Raw genomic sequence first — 15904 nt, 5'->3', positions numbered from 1 at the left:
TAAATGTAATCGTTTTATTTAGAAAAAGAATATGGTTGTATCTCATAAGGCGAGTCCCAGGGGTCTTCATCAGCAGAACGTTACTCCATTTCCGCAGGCAGGCGAAACAACATTCTGTCCTGTTGAAAAGAACACATTAGATTACACTTGTAGATTAAATAGATATCATCCGACGTGAAGCCTAATTTATACTAATATTGCATGCAAGCCGCAAATAGCAGACCTACAAGCTCACAAAGTGTCGAGTCAGACGCGTTGTGAGCTTGTAGATCTGCTATTTTCGGGACCCGGCGACGTAGCCCTGAAATATGACTGTCATGGGGGAACTTCAACCTGGTGTTTGCACTTTCTACATGTACAATCCGTACATCTACATAAACGTTCGGATTTCAAATATAAAGTGCTTATCCCATGACCACGGATGTTACAATTTGAATCGGGTGGGTCTAAGTACCAGTATCTTCCGTATTGTTTAATAAAAAAGCATTTTAATCCGATCAGTGGCCATTTATTATGCGACCCTTATGCGATCGGTTGGGAGGTTTATGAGAAAATGGCCACCGATCGGATTAAAATGCTTTTATTTAAACAATACGGAAGATACGGGTACTTGCACCCACCCGATTCAAATTGTAACATCCGTGGCCATGGCATAAGCACTTTATATTTGAAATCTGACAAGAGACAAAGCATAAATTTGGCTTGTCACACAAGTGGTTTAGCTTTGCATTTGGCTAGCTATGGAACGACAATGTAAACAACAATGCTCTGCGTGCATGCGTCTATCAGAAGTCAACTACACATCGTATACTAGTAGGCCTACTACCCTAACTTTATTAATCTCTAACATTAAAGCAATCAAGTACAATTACACGTTGGATTATTATGTCAAGTTGGCATAACGTTTACACAATCATTGGCACAATCATTACTTACTCTATAAAGTAATTAATCCAAGCTGTGTCCAGCATGATTTCAGCATACAGCCTGTTGAATTTCTCTGCGGTGGAGCTGCTCTTCTGTGTTTTATGGTTCAAATAAATATCTGTTGTGTTAGTATTCCTCCCACGGAGTGTTTACCGACGCCATTGTACAACTGAGCAGGGAGAAAGAAGGCTGATCCCACTCTTTGGGAGACAACCCTTGGGGTGTGTGTGGGGTTGGTCTCACTGACGGTGCGTTTTAACAGTGGGCGATCAGCGGGCGATCAGGATAGTATTTTCCGGAAGTGCATTATATGTCTATGAGAGCCGGCGACTACTGGCGATAGGGCGAAGTGGGCGGGGGGGCGATGAAAGATGGATTTTCTTTATCTTTTGGACGATGTCGCCGGCGATCGCCCGAGAGTCGCCCGCTGTTAAAACGTACTGTGAGACACCATGTAGTGCGGACATAAGATGAGAACCTACGGAAAACGTCATTTGACGCTATGGGGATCGTCTTATGGATCAAAAATCTAAAAACACAGATACAACACCATAAAAAAAATAAAATAATTCATAAAAATAGGGGTTTTATGCAAAATCGGCGAAATCGGCCTTTAAGGAACTGCTTAATCCAATTAACTTTAATGGTATTATCAAGAGTAGTAAAATCACGAAAATTAAGCCCACCAGTATCATAAGTATTCATAACAACAGTGTCAGTGTGAGTTCTTCACATAATGAGTCCTATTCTACCATATCAAATTGAATAGTCATTTGTTTATTGTACTTATCTGCTTGTTTTGTAATAATAATCTAAATCTACAAAGTAACCACTGTAAGTCAACGTCACATGAAGGTGTCTTTTATTTGAAAACAAGGTACATTTACAGGATACTATGTGTATAAAAAAGGAACCTCATCAGGCTCAAAGAGGAGTAAAATGGTCTCTGCCCATCCATATTATAATGTGATCATTAACAGGTCAGGCAACTGGTGACTTGAGCCATCATCATCATCAGGATTCGGTTATATTTGCATTGAATGAAAGCACTGCATAATAATATAATGGCCTATGCATTTTAGCCATGTGAAAGAATGCGGTTCTATTTGCATATAATCATTTTATGTAGAAAGACTATGTATTTTATTTGAAAACATGTACAGGTTACTATGTACATAAAAAGGGAACAGATAATGTATCTACAGAGCATAACCTCATGTCTGCTTTTACTATGCAGAAGGGTACTATTAAAAATAGTTTCAGACGCTCAGACAACTTTGTCAAGGATTGTCATGTCCTGCCCACTCCTGGTTTATGCTAGCCTGATTATCAGCCTGTTTGGAACCAGGCTAGGTGTATGCATCAGAGTGATGGGTACCCTACCATTTAATATATGGTACTTGTTGCGTATAGTGCCTATAACTCTCTCTACATGGATCCTGAGGTGTGACTTAGGCCCTCATTGGAAACATAAAAGTCCGCAAGGACTTTTATGAACGGACCTGTTAGACAAAGTATTTTAAATGTAACTGTGCTGTTCTACATTTTTTGCCTAATAAAATATTCAATCAATCAATGACAACCAAGCCATGCATCGTCTCTTTGTTACGTCGGGAGACCTGGCTGGCTTCCATTTGGGAATGCGGTGAAAAGTTAGTCCGTTGTCCATTTTAGCCCCTTTATTCTCAACTCGTCGATGGTGAGAAGCCGTGGAACAGTTTTCATACAACAATTCATTCCCATTTTGGCGAAACACTGCTGAAAGAGCACCAACTAGCAGGCTACTATTAGCGAACCTCAGAGTGAAGGGAGATGTTGACCCCACCGACCGGGGGCGGGGCTAGCCGCAGCCGTGGAGTGACACCAGCCTTGCCAGCCCTATTACAAACAAGGAAATAGCTGCATAGGTGAGGCGGGATATTCCATCTGCCTTTGTCTGAATAAATTATCTAAAACTTCACCTGAATGGAATATAAGGTATGGACTAAAGATCAGAGCGACACATACACAGTTACACAAATACACATAGCTGACACAGTGAGAATAGCATGAAGGATTCAGATCAGCTGTTCCATTTACAGCTGTAGGTGAGTTAGATTTAGCACATTCATGTGTAGAGTGGTTGACTAAAGACCCCTGCTGTGAGTTTAAACCTCCTTAGTTCAAATACAGTTAGATAGTACAGAAATGATAGAAGAACAGGTTGGCATTCTAATTTATCCATTACACACTCGCCCTCCCGACGGAGTAGTGTGGCGCTGTCCTATATAACAACTCAACAACACTCACCGCAGACAGACAGACTGACAAGACAGACAGACAAAAGAGAGGGAGAAAAAGAAAAGAAAGAAAGATAAAGACAGATAAAAACAAAAACGGAACAAAAAAAAACAACTAAAAACTTGGTCAGCATGTAGTTTCTTAAAACTAGGCAGGAAGGAAAGGAGTGATGAAAGGATAGAATGTAGGGGTGGGTGGTGGGGGTATTTATCCAACAAACATCCAGGTTGTAGTTGCTAAAGAAGTCTACTTGTCTTCCAGTTTTTTTGATTCAAGTTTTACTCCTTTATTTTAAAATCTCATGTCCATTCCGTCCATCTATCCTGCCTCCTCCCCCCCTCTCACATATTTATATAAAGACATTTAATAAAGAAGAACAGATGGGAACTTTTTTCTTATTTATTCAAATGGTAACAAAAGAAAAAAATACAAATGGTAAAGCAATCACAATTATGTACAGTCCATTATTTATAACAATGCAATGTGTTTCATCAGTGACCTATGAAGTGGTGCATACAAGACAACTGCCCAGATATAAATAAGTAGGCCTATGCCAATTTAAAAGTTGTCATGAAGTAATCTTTTCATTGTAACATCAGTTTCTTGTTTCTTAAGTGTATTTCTTATGTGGGCTTGCTTAAATGTTGTTTAAACCAGTGGTTCATGTCTAGGATTATCAAACCTAACAATGTGATAATCTGGTGTACCAAACCTTTCTCAGTTGATCCTATAAGGTAATGTTTTAATGTAGAATCCATTTCTGCTTGATTTTTGAATTGTGCATATTTAATTAGCTTATTTGACAACATTAGCAATTTGAAACCCTGAACACATGAAACTAGTATTTTTTATAATATTTTGTATTCATGATAGAACCTTAACAGTGAGTTACAAAGTGCTTTGCATCAATGAAAGAGTTGAAATTGTACAGTTTTAAGCATTAAATACACAGTCAGTGCATCTATTAATTAAAAGCTAGTGTGCAAACAAATTTTCGAAGATAAACACATTTCACATCCATAACATGCACAGGCAGATCATGTCTACTGTTGGACACTAGATGGCGTCAAAACAGCAGTTGTTCAGGCCAAGGACCCCATAGCTTTTGATTGATTGAATATTTTATTAGACATAAATATAAAAACAGCACGAGTACAGTCAAACGCTTTGTCTAAAAGGATAACACCAAAAAAGTCCTTGCGGCCTTGTTTCCATTGGGGTCCTAGTAAGCTGAGAGAGATGAAGCAGGGGCCCCAATCACATAATATACTTTGTATTGTGTTGTATATTCAACTTTTTCATAGATTTTATAAATGGCTTCATATAGACTTGTTTAAGAGCACTAAATTAATGTTTGTTTGTTTATACATACTAGGGTTCAAGTGGTTAATTGATTTCGACTTCATACTCAACACTGCACTTCCTTGGGTCCTCAACAACACACTGCTACACACTGATTTAACGTATGGTTCTAGAGAGACAGACACACTGTACATACATAAAAAGATGACTGTAACTTTATAGAAATCTAGCTGAAAAATGATTTGTTAAAGTTCTATAAAAATGACATGGAATTGGATTGAAAATAATGATAGCATTTTGCCTGACACTGTTTGTTTCTCTGTGCATAAATCTAGTTCCCTTTTCCAGAAGAAAAGGGAACAAAACATTTCCCGTTTCCTGGATGGGGGAAGTACAGAGTCAATTCTGATTTCTGTGATATTCATTCATGTAGATATGAGGTATAAGTAAGTAAGCCTTGCCGAGCCATGTGGCCCATTGGGCTCCTGTTTCTGTGTGAGGCAGCTTGACGTACAATACACCGGACATGACGCTAGTATGTCCCAGGGACTTACACCCAATCCAACCCTATCTATAATGAGTGCCAAGCAGGGAGGCATTGGGTCTTTGGTATGACCCGGACGGGGGATCGAACCCCAACTTCCCAATCTCAGGGCGGACACTCTGACCCAGTGGTTCTCAAACTTTATCTCAAGGACCCCTAGGGGAGAACCAATGCTCGAACCACAAAGCTATGAGATATGAGATATGAGATATGAGTACAATCAAATACTTGACTTTGGATGGTACAGTGAAGTATATAAAATGTCTAGTGACTCGAATTTGGTAAATCTACTTTTATTTTTCACTTTACATGATGTCATTTGTTAAGCACAATTCAACAAGGCACTTCAATGTACTTTACATAAAGCATTAAGCAAAAGGAAAACATTATAACAAGGAGACTGGAGTTCAGTAAAAAGGATGGAACATAAACACCTATTTCTCTCTTCCACAATATTTTCAGGCGTGCTTTATTCATTAAAAGGATTATTCCTCAGCTCAAACAGCTTCTGTGCCACCGTAACCAGTCTCTCCCTGTACTCCAGTTTCTCGTGGTTCAGCTCTGGAACTCCTCTGAAGCCGTAGATGGCGCCCCAACAGGCAGCAGCGATCACAGCTGTGGAGTCGCTGTCTCCACCGTGGAAGAACCCATGATCGGCCAGCTTCTCCCATGAGTCACCAGCGCATAGGAGAGCATCATAAGCTATCATGGGGGCATCGGGACCACAGGCACCGGGAGTGCTACGGAAAGCAATTTCCCTGTAAAATTCTTCCCTTTCCTTCACGCCATAGCATTCTGGAAAGCGTGCTTTTTCGACTTTCCCATCCAGGATTCCTCTCTTTGTCAGGTAGTTCTCCCAAGATTCCTTAAAGTAGGCCCTATAACATGGATCAGTGAATGCTGAATTTATTACTCTACCACTGACATTTAAATAAACTATCTGCTATCAATAGTACTGCTTTGACATTGAACAACACACTATATATACACACGCACACACACACACACACACACACACACACACACACACACATACATATACATATATACATATATTTATACATACAAATACACATATATTTATACACACATATACATTCTTTGGAGGTACCGAGCCAAGGGTTTTACGATTCTGTCACTATCGGGACATAACTCGGACTTAGCAATGGTCGGCACAGCGACTCGCTCGCCTAAGCTCGCTCGGCGGAGCCTCCGTCGGTGAAAACGAGTGCACCTTTTTCAATCTGACTGCTTTTCCATCTATCTATCTATCTATCTTCACACTCACCATTCCTGGACGTTCTCTTCTACACAGTCGCCTGCCTCTCTGATGTACTCCTTGGCTTTCTCCAGGACCTCCATGAGGCCGTGGCCCCAGGCCTCCACAGGCGGGCTGCCCCTGACGGCGTAAGCCGTGAACAGTGCTGCAGCTAAGGCCCCCAGGTACCCGTTGGGGTGGTGGTGGGTAAGACGCCCGCTCTCAATACTCACTGCTACCAGGTGACGCTCCTGCTCTGGGTCAGGGAAGCGCAGGCCGATACACATGGCGCGCATGGCCGCCCCACAGCCCTTAGCCCTGGGGTTGAAGGGCATCTTGTAGTTGTAGTCTCCTCTCTTCATTCTGTCCTCGAGAACACGACAGGAAGACTTGCAGGTGTTCCCTGGAGAAGGGAGGAGATCAAAAATACATTTTATTTCAAGATTAAATACACAATTTCTGTCACATGCTATTGCTATGATCTTGATTGATGTTAGATTTGTGAAGACGGGACTAGTCTCTAAAGTGCCGGTCACACAGACATTGTCAAAGTAAAATAATTAATTTGCATAATTTGCATGTTCCTGTGTAACTTAAAGGGATAGTTCACCCCAAAAATGTCTTTATTTCTAACGATTAGTCACCCCATGGAGACTTGAATTCATGCATTTTCTTTTTGGAGACACAAAGGAGACTCTTTGTATCTCCTACCAGAACCGCTGCCGGTCATCAAATTATTGGCTTAGGAATGCGACAAAAACAAAAAAATATCCATGAATTCAAGTCTCCATGGGGTGACTAATCGATAGAAAAAAAAGTCAATTTGGGGGTGAACTATCCCTTTAAGCAATACAATCAATTACTCCACCTGGTGTGAGGTGCAAGTAAAGGAAGTAAACATAGTTATACAAACTACTCCTGCCTCATGACTAAATGCAAACCATACTGCACTTCCTTTCTGTTTCAACTTGTATTTATGTATGCATGTATATAGAGTATATATATAGAGGGTATATTATGGGGTAATATTATGTGAGTTAAAATGATAGCTTACAGTAGCTTCGTCCCCACTGCTGCTCCTCCCACTCCCTCCGAGGTCATAACAGTCAAAGCAGTGTCATTAGTTGACGCCACAAGTTTGCATATAAAAGTTCACCAAAGTTGAACTCTAAGCGTTCACCCTTCATGGTGAATTTACTTAGTCTGATCGCTATGATTCCATTCAAATGAATTGAACTGAATTGAAGTGAAATATCACTTGTCATACATGCTGTCGTGATCAGGACTTGAAGGTCTATTTGGTTCCATTTGCACACTTTCAGAGTTAAATTATCAGTGACACATGGTAACACAATGTTGCCATGCCGTGACAGATTTAACACACACAAAAACCTTCAAATTAAAGTAATGTATAGATAGATACCTGGTGCACGTCCGTCCATGTCCTTCATACTTTCTACGTATTTTTCCACCAATTCCCGACACAGGTCCGGCAGGGTTGTCTTATCCTTGCCCCCGACCTCAATCAGCGCCTCCGCGGTGGCCAAGTGCATGATGGTATCATCGCTGAGCGGAAAGTCCTTGACATCCAGCTCAGCCAAACCACCTTTCTCTTTTACTTGCCGATGAATAGACTCCCCATCCCACTCAAACTCCCAGTAGCTGTTGTTGTAGCCCAGGGCATCACCTGCACCGCTCAGAACCATGCTGGCCTCATACCTCTCCTTCAAGGGGATTTCAGTAGACATTATGACTCCTTAACTGAGGACATAAGAAAAGGGCAACATTTCATTTTGAATTATATTATATTTTAAATTGGCTTCATTTTAATTCTTTCAGATCTTTTATGACAAAGAAAAGGCACAGTGGCACAGGGATTGGCAGGTTTTTCAGCATTAACCCATTAAGACCTGAGGCGATTCTTTAAAAAAAATGTAAATCTTAACCGTTTTTTAAAAGAAATCTAAAAAAAATGTTTTCAAGATTTTTCCAAAAATAGCAGATCTACAAGCTCATAGCGCGGCACTCGGTGCCGCGCTATGAGCTTGTATATCTGCTATTTTTGAATAGCCAAAGACATCTAAAGTGACACAGTAGCGTTCCAGGTATCAATGGGTCAAAGCGATGTTGAACTGAGGTAGAACCTTGGGTTGTGTTCAACCATCATTGCAGTGCTCTGTGGTCGAGGAACTGGAATCAGTGATTTCTATGACAAATATATTGTTTATTCTTTTCTTTTTTTAAAAGGGGGCTATAATTTGGAAATATGACAATACCCTCGGGCCGACTGCATCTGGATCATAATAAAGTCACATACAAATGCATTTGCATTTCGACAATTGAATTTAACTTAGCAGTGTATTGTTAATAGTCTTGACAGCAGTGTAGTCAATTATAAATCACTAATCTGCACTGTGAACAAAAAAACATTCAACCTTTTTCCAGACTTATTTCTACTCTAATACTGCTGATTCATCTTGCCTTATTGCCTATTTCCTCAGCCTATCAGAACATAATCATTTCTGCCGTAGTCAAAAAGCTGATTTAAAACGACTTTCTGCCTAAGTCATTTTGGAATGTAACAAGCATTCTGATTGGCTTAGGACATAGGCAATAAGGCACAATGATGCAGTAGTGTTAGGAGAGTATGTACAATTATCTAGCCAGTCACACAAGCAATGCAACTAATTAGATCTCCCCTGGTAAAGAGTATGTAAGCAACCGAGTTAGCGGACACAACTCAGATCTGTGTCTTTGATGGTTCTATTATACTAACACACAATACAAACACACATTAAAGGGATAATTCACCCCCAAAATGACTTTTTTTCCCATCAATTACACACCCTATGGAGATTTTTCTGTTTTTGTTGCATTCCTAAGCCTATAATTTGATGACCAGCGGAAAGATGCTAATGTGTCCAGTTGGAGACTTAAAGTTGACAATTTGAGTCTCTACCGGAGCTACCGTCGGTCTTCAAATTATTGGCTTATAAGAATGTGACAAAAACAGAAACAAATCTCCATGAATTCAAGTCTCCATGGGGTGTGTATTCGATAGAAAAAAAGTCATTTTGGGGGTGAATTATCCCTTTAACAGAACTAGGCCAGTAGCCAAATCAAGCTACAACCAGGGTCAATAGGTTAGACACCCAGAAAAGGAAACAAACAACAACGACAAATTACTGACATGGAATATACACACAATACTATAAAACATATCAGAAATATATACATTTATCGTCGTGTAAACACGCTCTCAGTTCTTACCGTCAGTCTCTCGGAACTTGCAATGGAAAATGGGGAACACAGCAATAACACCCTGGTAACTAGTAATGCTGATGCATGCAGAACACTTCGTCCTGTTCAGTGAGCATCCACTCTATTTATATGGGTTTGGTCTACCCATGTTGGTCTACCCATCTGTTGATTAAGAATCAATAATTGTGGAAACACAGGCTTTAGCACTGTTCTTAAACAGTATCCACTGTACCCCAGCTCCTTATCTGACCTAATCAATCAACACTCTCTGTCTCACTCATTTGACTCATGTGCAAAGTCACAACACCACAGGTCAGAGCTGTGGCCTTTACAATCTGTATATATAATAATAATAATAATAATATAATAACTTCAGTTTATAACTCCAAATAAGCAGTATTGACCTATAAGCATGAGTCAACTCCTAGAACTCAGCCTATCACTTCGGTATAAAATCCTAAATAATCAGGAAATACACACATAATAAATAATCACAATAACAATTTCAGGTGCTTGAAAGCCCTGGATAATTCTACAGTAGGCAAACATGTCAATTTGACCAAAAAATTGTTAGGCAATTATGCTATGAGGCTAACAATATAAAGGGCAACATGAGTGGCTCTCCTTATTTACATAATCCTTGGCTGTGGGTTAGGCCTTCGCAAAGTCTAACCTCGCGTCACCACACCTAAGGTGAGCTTTTGTAAATAAATCTATGATAATAGCCATCTTTGATGAATCTTGATCCAAGGTTACCTCCGCCTCAGCAAGCCTTGTTATCAATAAATTATATTACATACATTTCATGTACATTCATGTACAGCATTGGTTCTCAACCTGTGGGTCGCCACATGATTTTCTTTTCTTCTTTTTTTGGGGAGGGGGTCCCCAGATAACAGCGACAAATGACAGCAAAGTGACAATTTAAGGACTTTTAAGACCTTTTTAATACCTAAAAAAAGAATGAAATGAAACTAGAAAAAAGTGCTCCTCGAAAGACAGGTCTTCGCCAGGTCAGGTAGGTTAGCGTGGGCCAGTAATGTTCGGAATTCGCCAATCAGGTTTGAATTTGAAAAATGGGACAGATCGGACGGATCGTCTTGATCACTTGACTAAAGAGATAATATGTACCGAGATACCAAAACGTGTTAGTGTGGGTACAATTCCAAACTAAGTGCAGCATTGTCTCTGGGTACATTTCACACAATGAACAGTTCACACAGATGTCTTTCTTGAACTTAAGAAGATAATGACTTGTAGGATAATACCTATGCAGGATTTTAAACAAAACCTCCCTCACTTTATTGGTAAGAAGATATTTACATGGAAGATTCCAAATAACTTTCCGGTTCAAGCTATCAACAAATCTGGACTAATAGGATACTACATAAGGTGTAGCCTACTAGTAATAATATTTTTCTGGAATAAATCAGGCGACAGGCAGACACTACCCACTGGAGTTTCCACAGGGTCAAGTAATGGTGTGTCATCTGATCTTACTGTCCCTTTTAAGGGCCATCACAATTCCAGAAGGAATATATCATCCATAACCGTTGCATACTCCTTTGGGGTAACATCTGCCAAAAGTACTAAGAAACCCAGAGTAACTTAACAGTACCCCATTACCATCAAGTAACTGATTCACACAGGTAATATTATTGTTAAACCAGTTATTATAAAATAAAGAGCTGTTTTTAAACACAATGCACCTATTATTCCAGATGTAGCATTTATGGGGGAAACATTTTGTTTATATATCAAAGACCATGCCAACAACATTTGTCTATGAAATTCTGACAGATGAGGGAAGTTTATCTATTTCATAGTCACACAAAAGCACAAATTTAAGGCCTCCAATCTTAGATAAGAGATAGTTAGGTATAAAGTTCCAAATCAAAGTAGGATTACTAAAGGAGCATTTCACCCCTGGAAGAACTTACAGTCACTCAATGTTAATAATATTTGTAGTAGATAACAGTAGCAAAAGTAAAAAATGTGCACCCTATGGCCAGAAGAATTATGAAGTCTGTGTGTTTGACTAGGGTTTGACTGGACTGCTGCATTACTACAATGACCATAATGCTTTGGTGCACTGCCCCTCCTTGAGGGGAGGAGAGTCTGCTTGGGGGTGTGATCTATAACAACAACAACAAGCATGCTTTCCAGTGTTCTGCAGTGTTGCCATGTCTGCTTATTATAAGCGGCTGGTTTCTAAAATGTAGTTGATATTTGGACTTGTTTCCAAATGTTTTGATTGTTGTTTAAACCAGTGGTTCTCAAACATGTTCATGTACTTTTCCACGGACCCTCATCTGTGCACTGCGCGCCAACATATTTGCCAGGGAGACCCTACCAAAAATGTGTTGTTAAACTGTTTAAAACAAATTCCACATTTGGCACTTTTTTCCCCTCAAGATTTTTTTGAAAATAGCAGATCTACAAGCTCACAATGCGTCACATCGTTACGCGTTGTAAGCTTGTAGATCGGCAATTTTCAAATAGCCCATGTCTAGGTTTAAAGTGCTCTTGGCCTATGTATTTTCTTTTGGGCTTGTTTTCATAGACCTGGTTGCTTATTTCTCTCACAGGATCTGGCAACACTGAATGTTGAATACTTCATGAATGATATTTTCCGACTTTTTTGTCTACCTTTGGATCACAAAATACGATATCGAAGCCATGTTCTTTCTTGGACCATGTGAAATCTGCCTCTTGTTGAACCAGTACAGTTGGACCAGTACCCATTGCAGCTATATCTACCAGGATGTAAACAGTCCCATCATCACCGTGTCTCTGTTGCGCCAGCAAGGTGAAACTATCAGTCTTTGCTGCTGTTGTATTGTTCTGTATTGATTTGATTGTATCTTTTAGCAAACTAAATATATGTATAAATTAGCATAGTAACACTAAACGTGTACGTGTCTATGTGCGCATCATATTTTTTCAACATTCCATCCCACCATGTAGAAAGTCCGGTGCTGGTGACGTGACGTCCATCTTCTACTTGGGAGTCGGGACATCCATGGAGATGCGGCATAGTCAACAATATAATAAGGATAAGGATAATTCCTTTTAACAGGACGTTCATGAAAGTCCTTGCGGGCTTGTTTCCAATGAGGGCCTGTGAGCAATAAGGGGTTAAGAGTCTTGCTCAGGGACAAATTTCATTTCATCGACACATATGCTGGCGTGACCTGGAATCGTACCTGGGGCAACCAGGGCGGGCTCACTAACCACTCAGCTATGGCCGTCCCTCAATAATAAAGCAAAACGTTTCATACTCATGTCATGTGTGTGTGACTCCTTATTTCTGAGAGCATAATGTTTCACTGTCATTTCCAGTTATATTCTTTGGACTAAACTTAGAGAAAACATGAAAACATGACGTGCATGGTGCATTACTTTAGAATAGATGACATAATGTTCAAATACTCTTGTCATATAGCCTAAGTCATGTAATTATGTACCATTCTGCCAAATGAAAGACCATCTCCTATCATGAAACAGTTCAAAAGAACCCTTATAGAATTGGGGTTCACATTTTGTCATTATGAATGCTTATACAATGTAGAATGTACCGTGATCAATGAGTAGAGCAAGCAGGGTGTAAATGTAATCGTTTTATTTAGAAAAAGAATATGGTTGTATCTCATAAGGCGAGTCCCAGGGGTCTTCATCAGCAGAACGTTACTCCATTTCCGCAGGCAGGCGAAACAACATTCTGTCCTGTTGAAAAGAACACATTAGATTACACTTGTAGATTAAATAGATATCATCCGACGTGAAGCCTAATTTATACTAATATTGCATGCAAGCCGCAAATAGCAGACCTACAAGCTCACAAAGTGTCGAGTCAGACGCGTTGTGAGCTTGTAGATCTGCTATTTTCGGGACCCGGCGACGTAGCCCTGAAATATGACTGTCATGGGGGAACTTCAACCTGGTGTTTGCACTTTCTACATGTACAATCCGTACATCTACATAAACGTTCGGATTTCAAATATAAAGTGCTTATCCCATGACCACGGATGTTACAATTTGAATCGGGTGGGTCTAAGTACCAGTATCTTCCGTATTGTTTAATAAAAAAGCATTTTAATCCGATCAGTGGCCATTTATTATGCGACCCTTATGCGATCGGTTGGGAGGTTTATGAGAAAATGGCCACCGATCGGATTAAAATGCTTTTATTTAAACAATACGGAAGATACGGGTACTTGCACCCACCCGATTCAAATTGTAACATCCGTGGCCATGGCATAAGCACTTTATATTTGAAATCTGACAAGAGACAAAGCATAAATTTGGCTTGTCACACAAGTGGTTTAGCTTTGCATTTGGCTAGCTATGGAACGACAATGTAAACAACAATGCTCTGCGTGCATGCGTCTATCAGAAGTCAACTACACATCGTATACTAGTAGGCCTACTACCCTAACTTTATTAATCTCTAACATTAAAGCAATCAAGTACAATTACACGTTGGATTATTATGTCAAGTTGGCATAACGTTTACACAATCATTGGCACAATCATTACTTACTCTATAAAGTAATTAATCCAAGCTGTGTCCAGCATGATTTCAGCATACAGCCTGTTGAATTTCTCTGCGGTGGAGCTGCTCTTCTGTGTTTTATGGTTCAAATAAATATCTGTTGTGTTAGTATTCCTCCCACGGAGTGTTTACCGACGCCATTGTACAACTGAGCAGGGAGAAAGAAGGCTGATCCCACTCTTTGGGAGACAACCCTTGGGGTGTGTGTGGGGTTGGTCTCACTGACGGTGCGTTTTAACAGTGGGCGATCAGCGGGCGATCAGGATAGTATTTTCCGGAAGTGCATTATATGTCTATGAGAGCCGGCGACTACTGGCGATAGGGCGAAGTGGGCGGGGGGGCGATGAAAGATGGATTTTCTTTATCTTTTGGACGATGTCGCCGGCGATCGCCCGAGAGTCGCCCGCTGTTAAAACGTACTGTGAGACACCATGTAGTGCGGACATAAGATGAGAACCTACGGAAAACGTCATTTGACGCTATGGGGATCGTCTTATGGATCAAAAATCTAAAAACACAGATACAACACCATAAAAAAAATAAAATAATTCATAAAAATAGGGGTTTTATGCAAAATCGGCGAAATCGGCCTTTAAGGAACTGCTTAATCCAATTAACTTTAATGGTATTATCAAGAGTAGTAAAATCACGAAAATTAAGCCCACCAGTATCATAAGTATTCATAACAACAGTGTCAGTGTGAGTTCTTCACATAATGAGTCCTATTCTACCATATCAAATTGAATAGTCATTTGTTTATTGTACTTATCTGCTTGTTTTGTAATAATAATCTAAATCTACAAAGTAACCACTGTAAGTCAACGTCACATGAAGGTGTCTTTTATTTGAAAACAAGGTACATTTACAGGATACTATGTGTATAAAAAAGGAACCTCATCAGGCTCAAAGAGGAGTAAAATGGTCTCTGCCCATCCATATTATAATGTGATCATTAACAGGTCAGGCAACTGGTGACTTGAGCCATCATCATCATCAGGATTCGGTTATATTTGCATTGAATGAAAGCACTGCATAATAATATAATGGCCTATGCATTTTAGCCATGTGAAAGAATGCGGTTCTATTTGCATATAATCATTTTATGTAGAAAGACTATGTATTTTATTTGAAAACATGTACAGGTTACTATGTACATAAAAAGGGAACAGATAATGTATCTACAGAGCATAACCTCATGTCTGCTTTTACTATGCAGAAGGGTACTATTAAAAATAGTTTCAGACGCTCAGACAACTTTGTCAAGGATTGTCATGTCCTGCCCACTCCTGGTTTATGCTAGCCTGATTATCAGCCTGTTTGGAACCAGGCTAGGTGTATGCATCAGAGTGATGGGTACCCTACCATTTAATATATGGTACTTGTTGCGTATAGTGCCTATAACTCTCTCTACATGGATCCTGAGGTGTGACTTAGGCCCTCATTGGAAACATAAAAGTCCGCAAGGACTTTTATGAACGGACCTGTTAGACAAAGTATTTTAAATGTAACTGTGCTGTTCTACATTTTTTGCCTAATAAAATATTCAATCAATCAATGACAACCAAGCCATGCATCGTCTCTTTGTTACGTCGGGAGACCTGGCTGGCTTCCATTTGGGAATGCGGTGAAAAGTTAGTCCGTTGTCCATTTTAGCCCCTTTATTCTCAACTCGTCGATGGTGAGAAGCCGTGGAACAGTTTTCATACAACAATTCATTCCCATTTTGGCGAAACACTGCTGAAAGAGCACCAACTAGCAGGCTACTATTAGCGAACCT

The 15904-nt window shown here is 39.9% G+C and overlaps 1 protein-coding gene and 2 long non-coding RNA genes across 3 annotated transcripts; all 3 read right to left on the bottom strand.

Moving 5' to 3' along the window:
• On the bottom strand, window positions 1–1187 carry LOC308073697. Its single transcript, XR_013932027.1, has 2 exons — window positions 937–1187; window positions 1–119 (listed from the first exon to the last, which is right to left on the bottom strand). It is a non-coding gene; the product is annotated as an uncharacterized lncRNA (long non-coding RNA).
• Window positions 1188–5454: 4267 nt separating this feature from the next.
• On the bottom strand, window positions 5455–8059 carry LOC308105803 (ADP-ribosylhydrolase ARH1-like; the record flags this gene model as incomplete). The annotated part of the gene is made up of 3 exons (XM_080456725.1): window positions 5455–5931; window positions 6342–6714; window positions 7735–8059. 3 exons carry the CDS (start codon window positions 8057–8059, stop codon window positions 5523–5525), a joined length of 1107 nt encoding a protein of 368 aa, XP_080312851.1. The 3' UTR covers window positions 5455–5522.
• Window positions 8060–13179: 5120 nt separating this feature from the next.
• On the bottom strand, window positions 13180–14366 carry LOC308073696. Its single transcript, XR_013932026.1, has 2 exons — window positions 14116–14366; window positions 13180–13298 (listed from the first exon to the last, which is right to left on the bottom strand). It is a non-coding gene; the product is annotated as an uncharacterized lncRNA (long non-coding RNA).
• Between the last annotated feature and the right edge of the window lie 1538 nt (window positions 14367–15904).

The sequence above is a fragment of the Gymnoscopelus braueri genome, assembly GCF_963280865.1.
Source record: "Gymnoscopelus braueri genome assembly, chromosome: 18".
In the NCBI taxonomy this organism is placed as follows: Eukaryota; Metazoa; Chordata; class Actinopteri; order Myctophiformes; family Myctophidae; genus Gymnoscopelus; species Gymnoscopelus braueri.
Note: the sequence above shows the minus strand (reverse complement) of the source record. Positions and strands in the feature narration are given on the sequence as shown.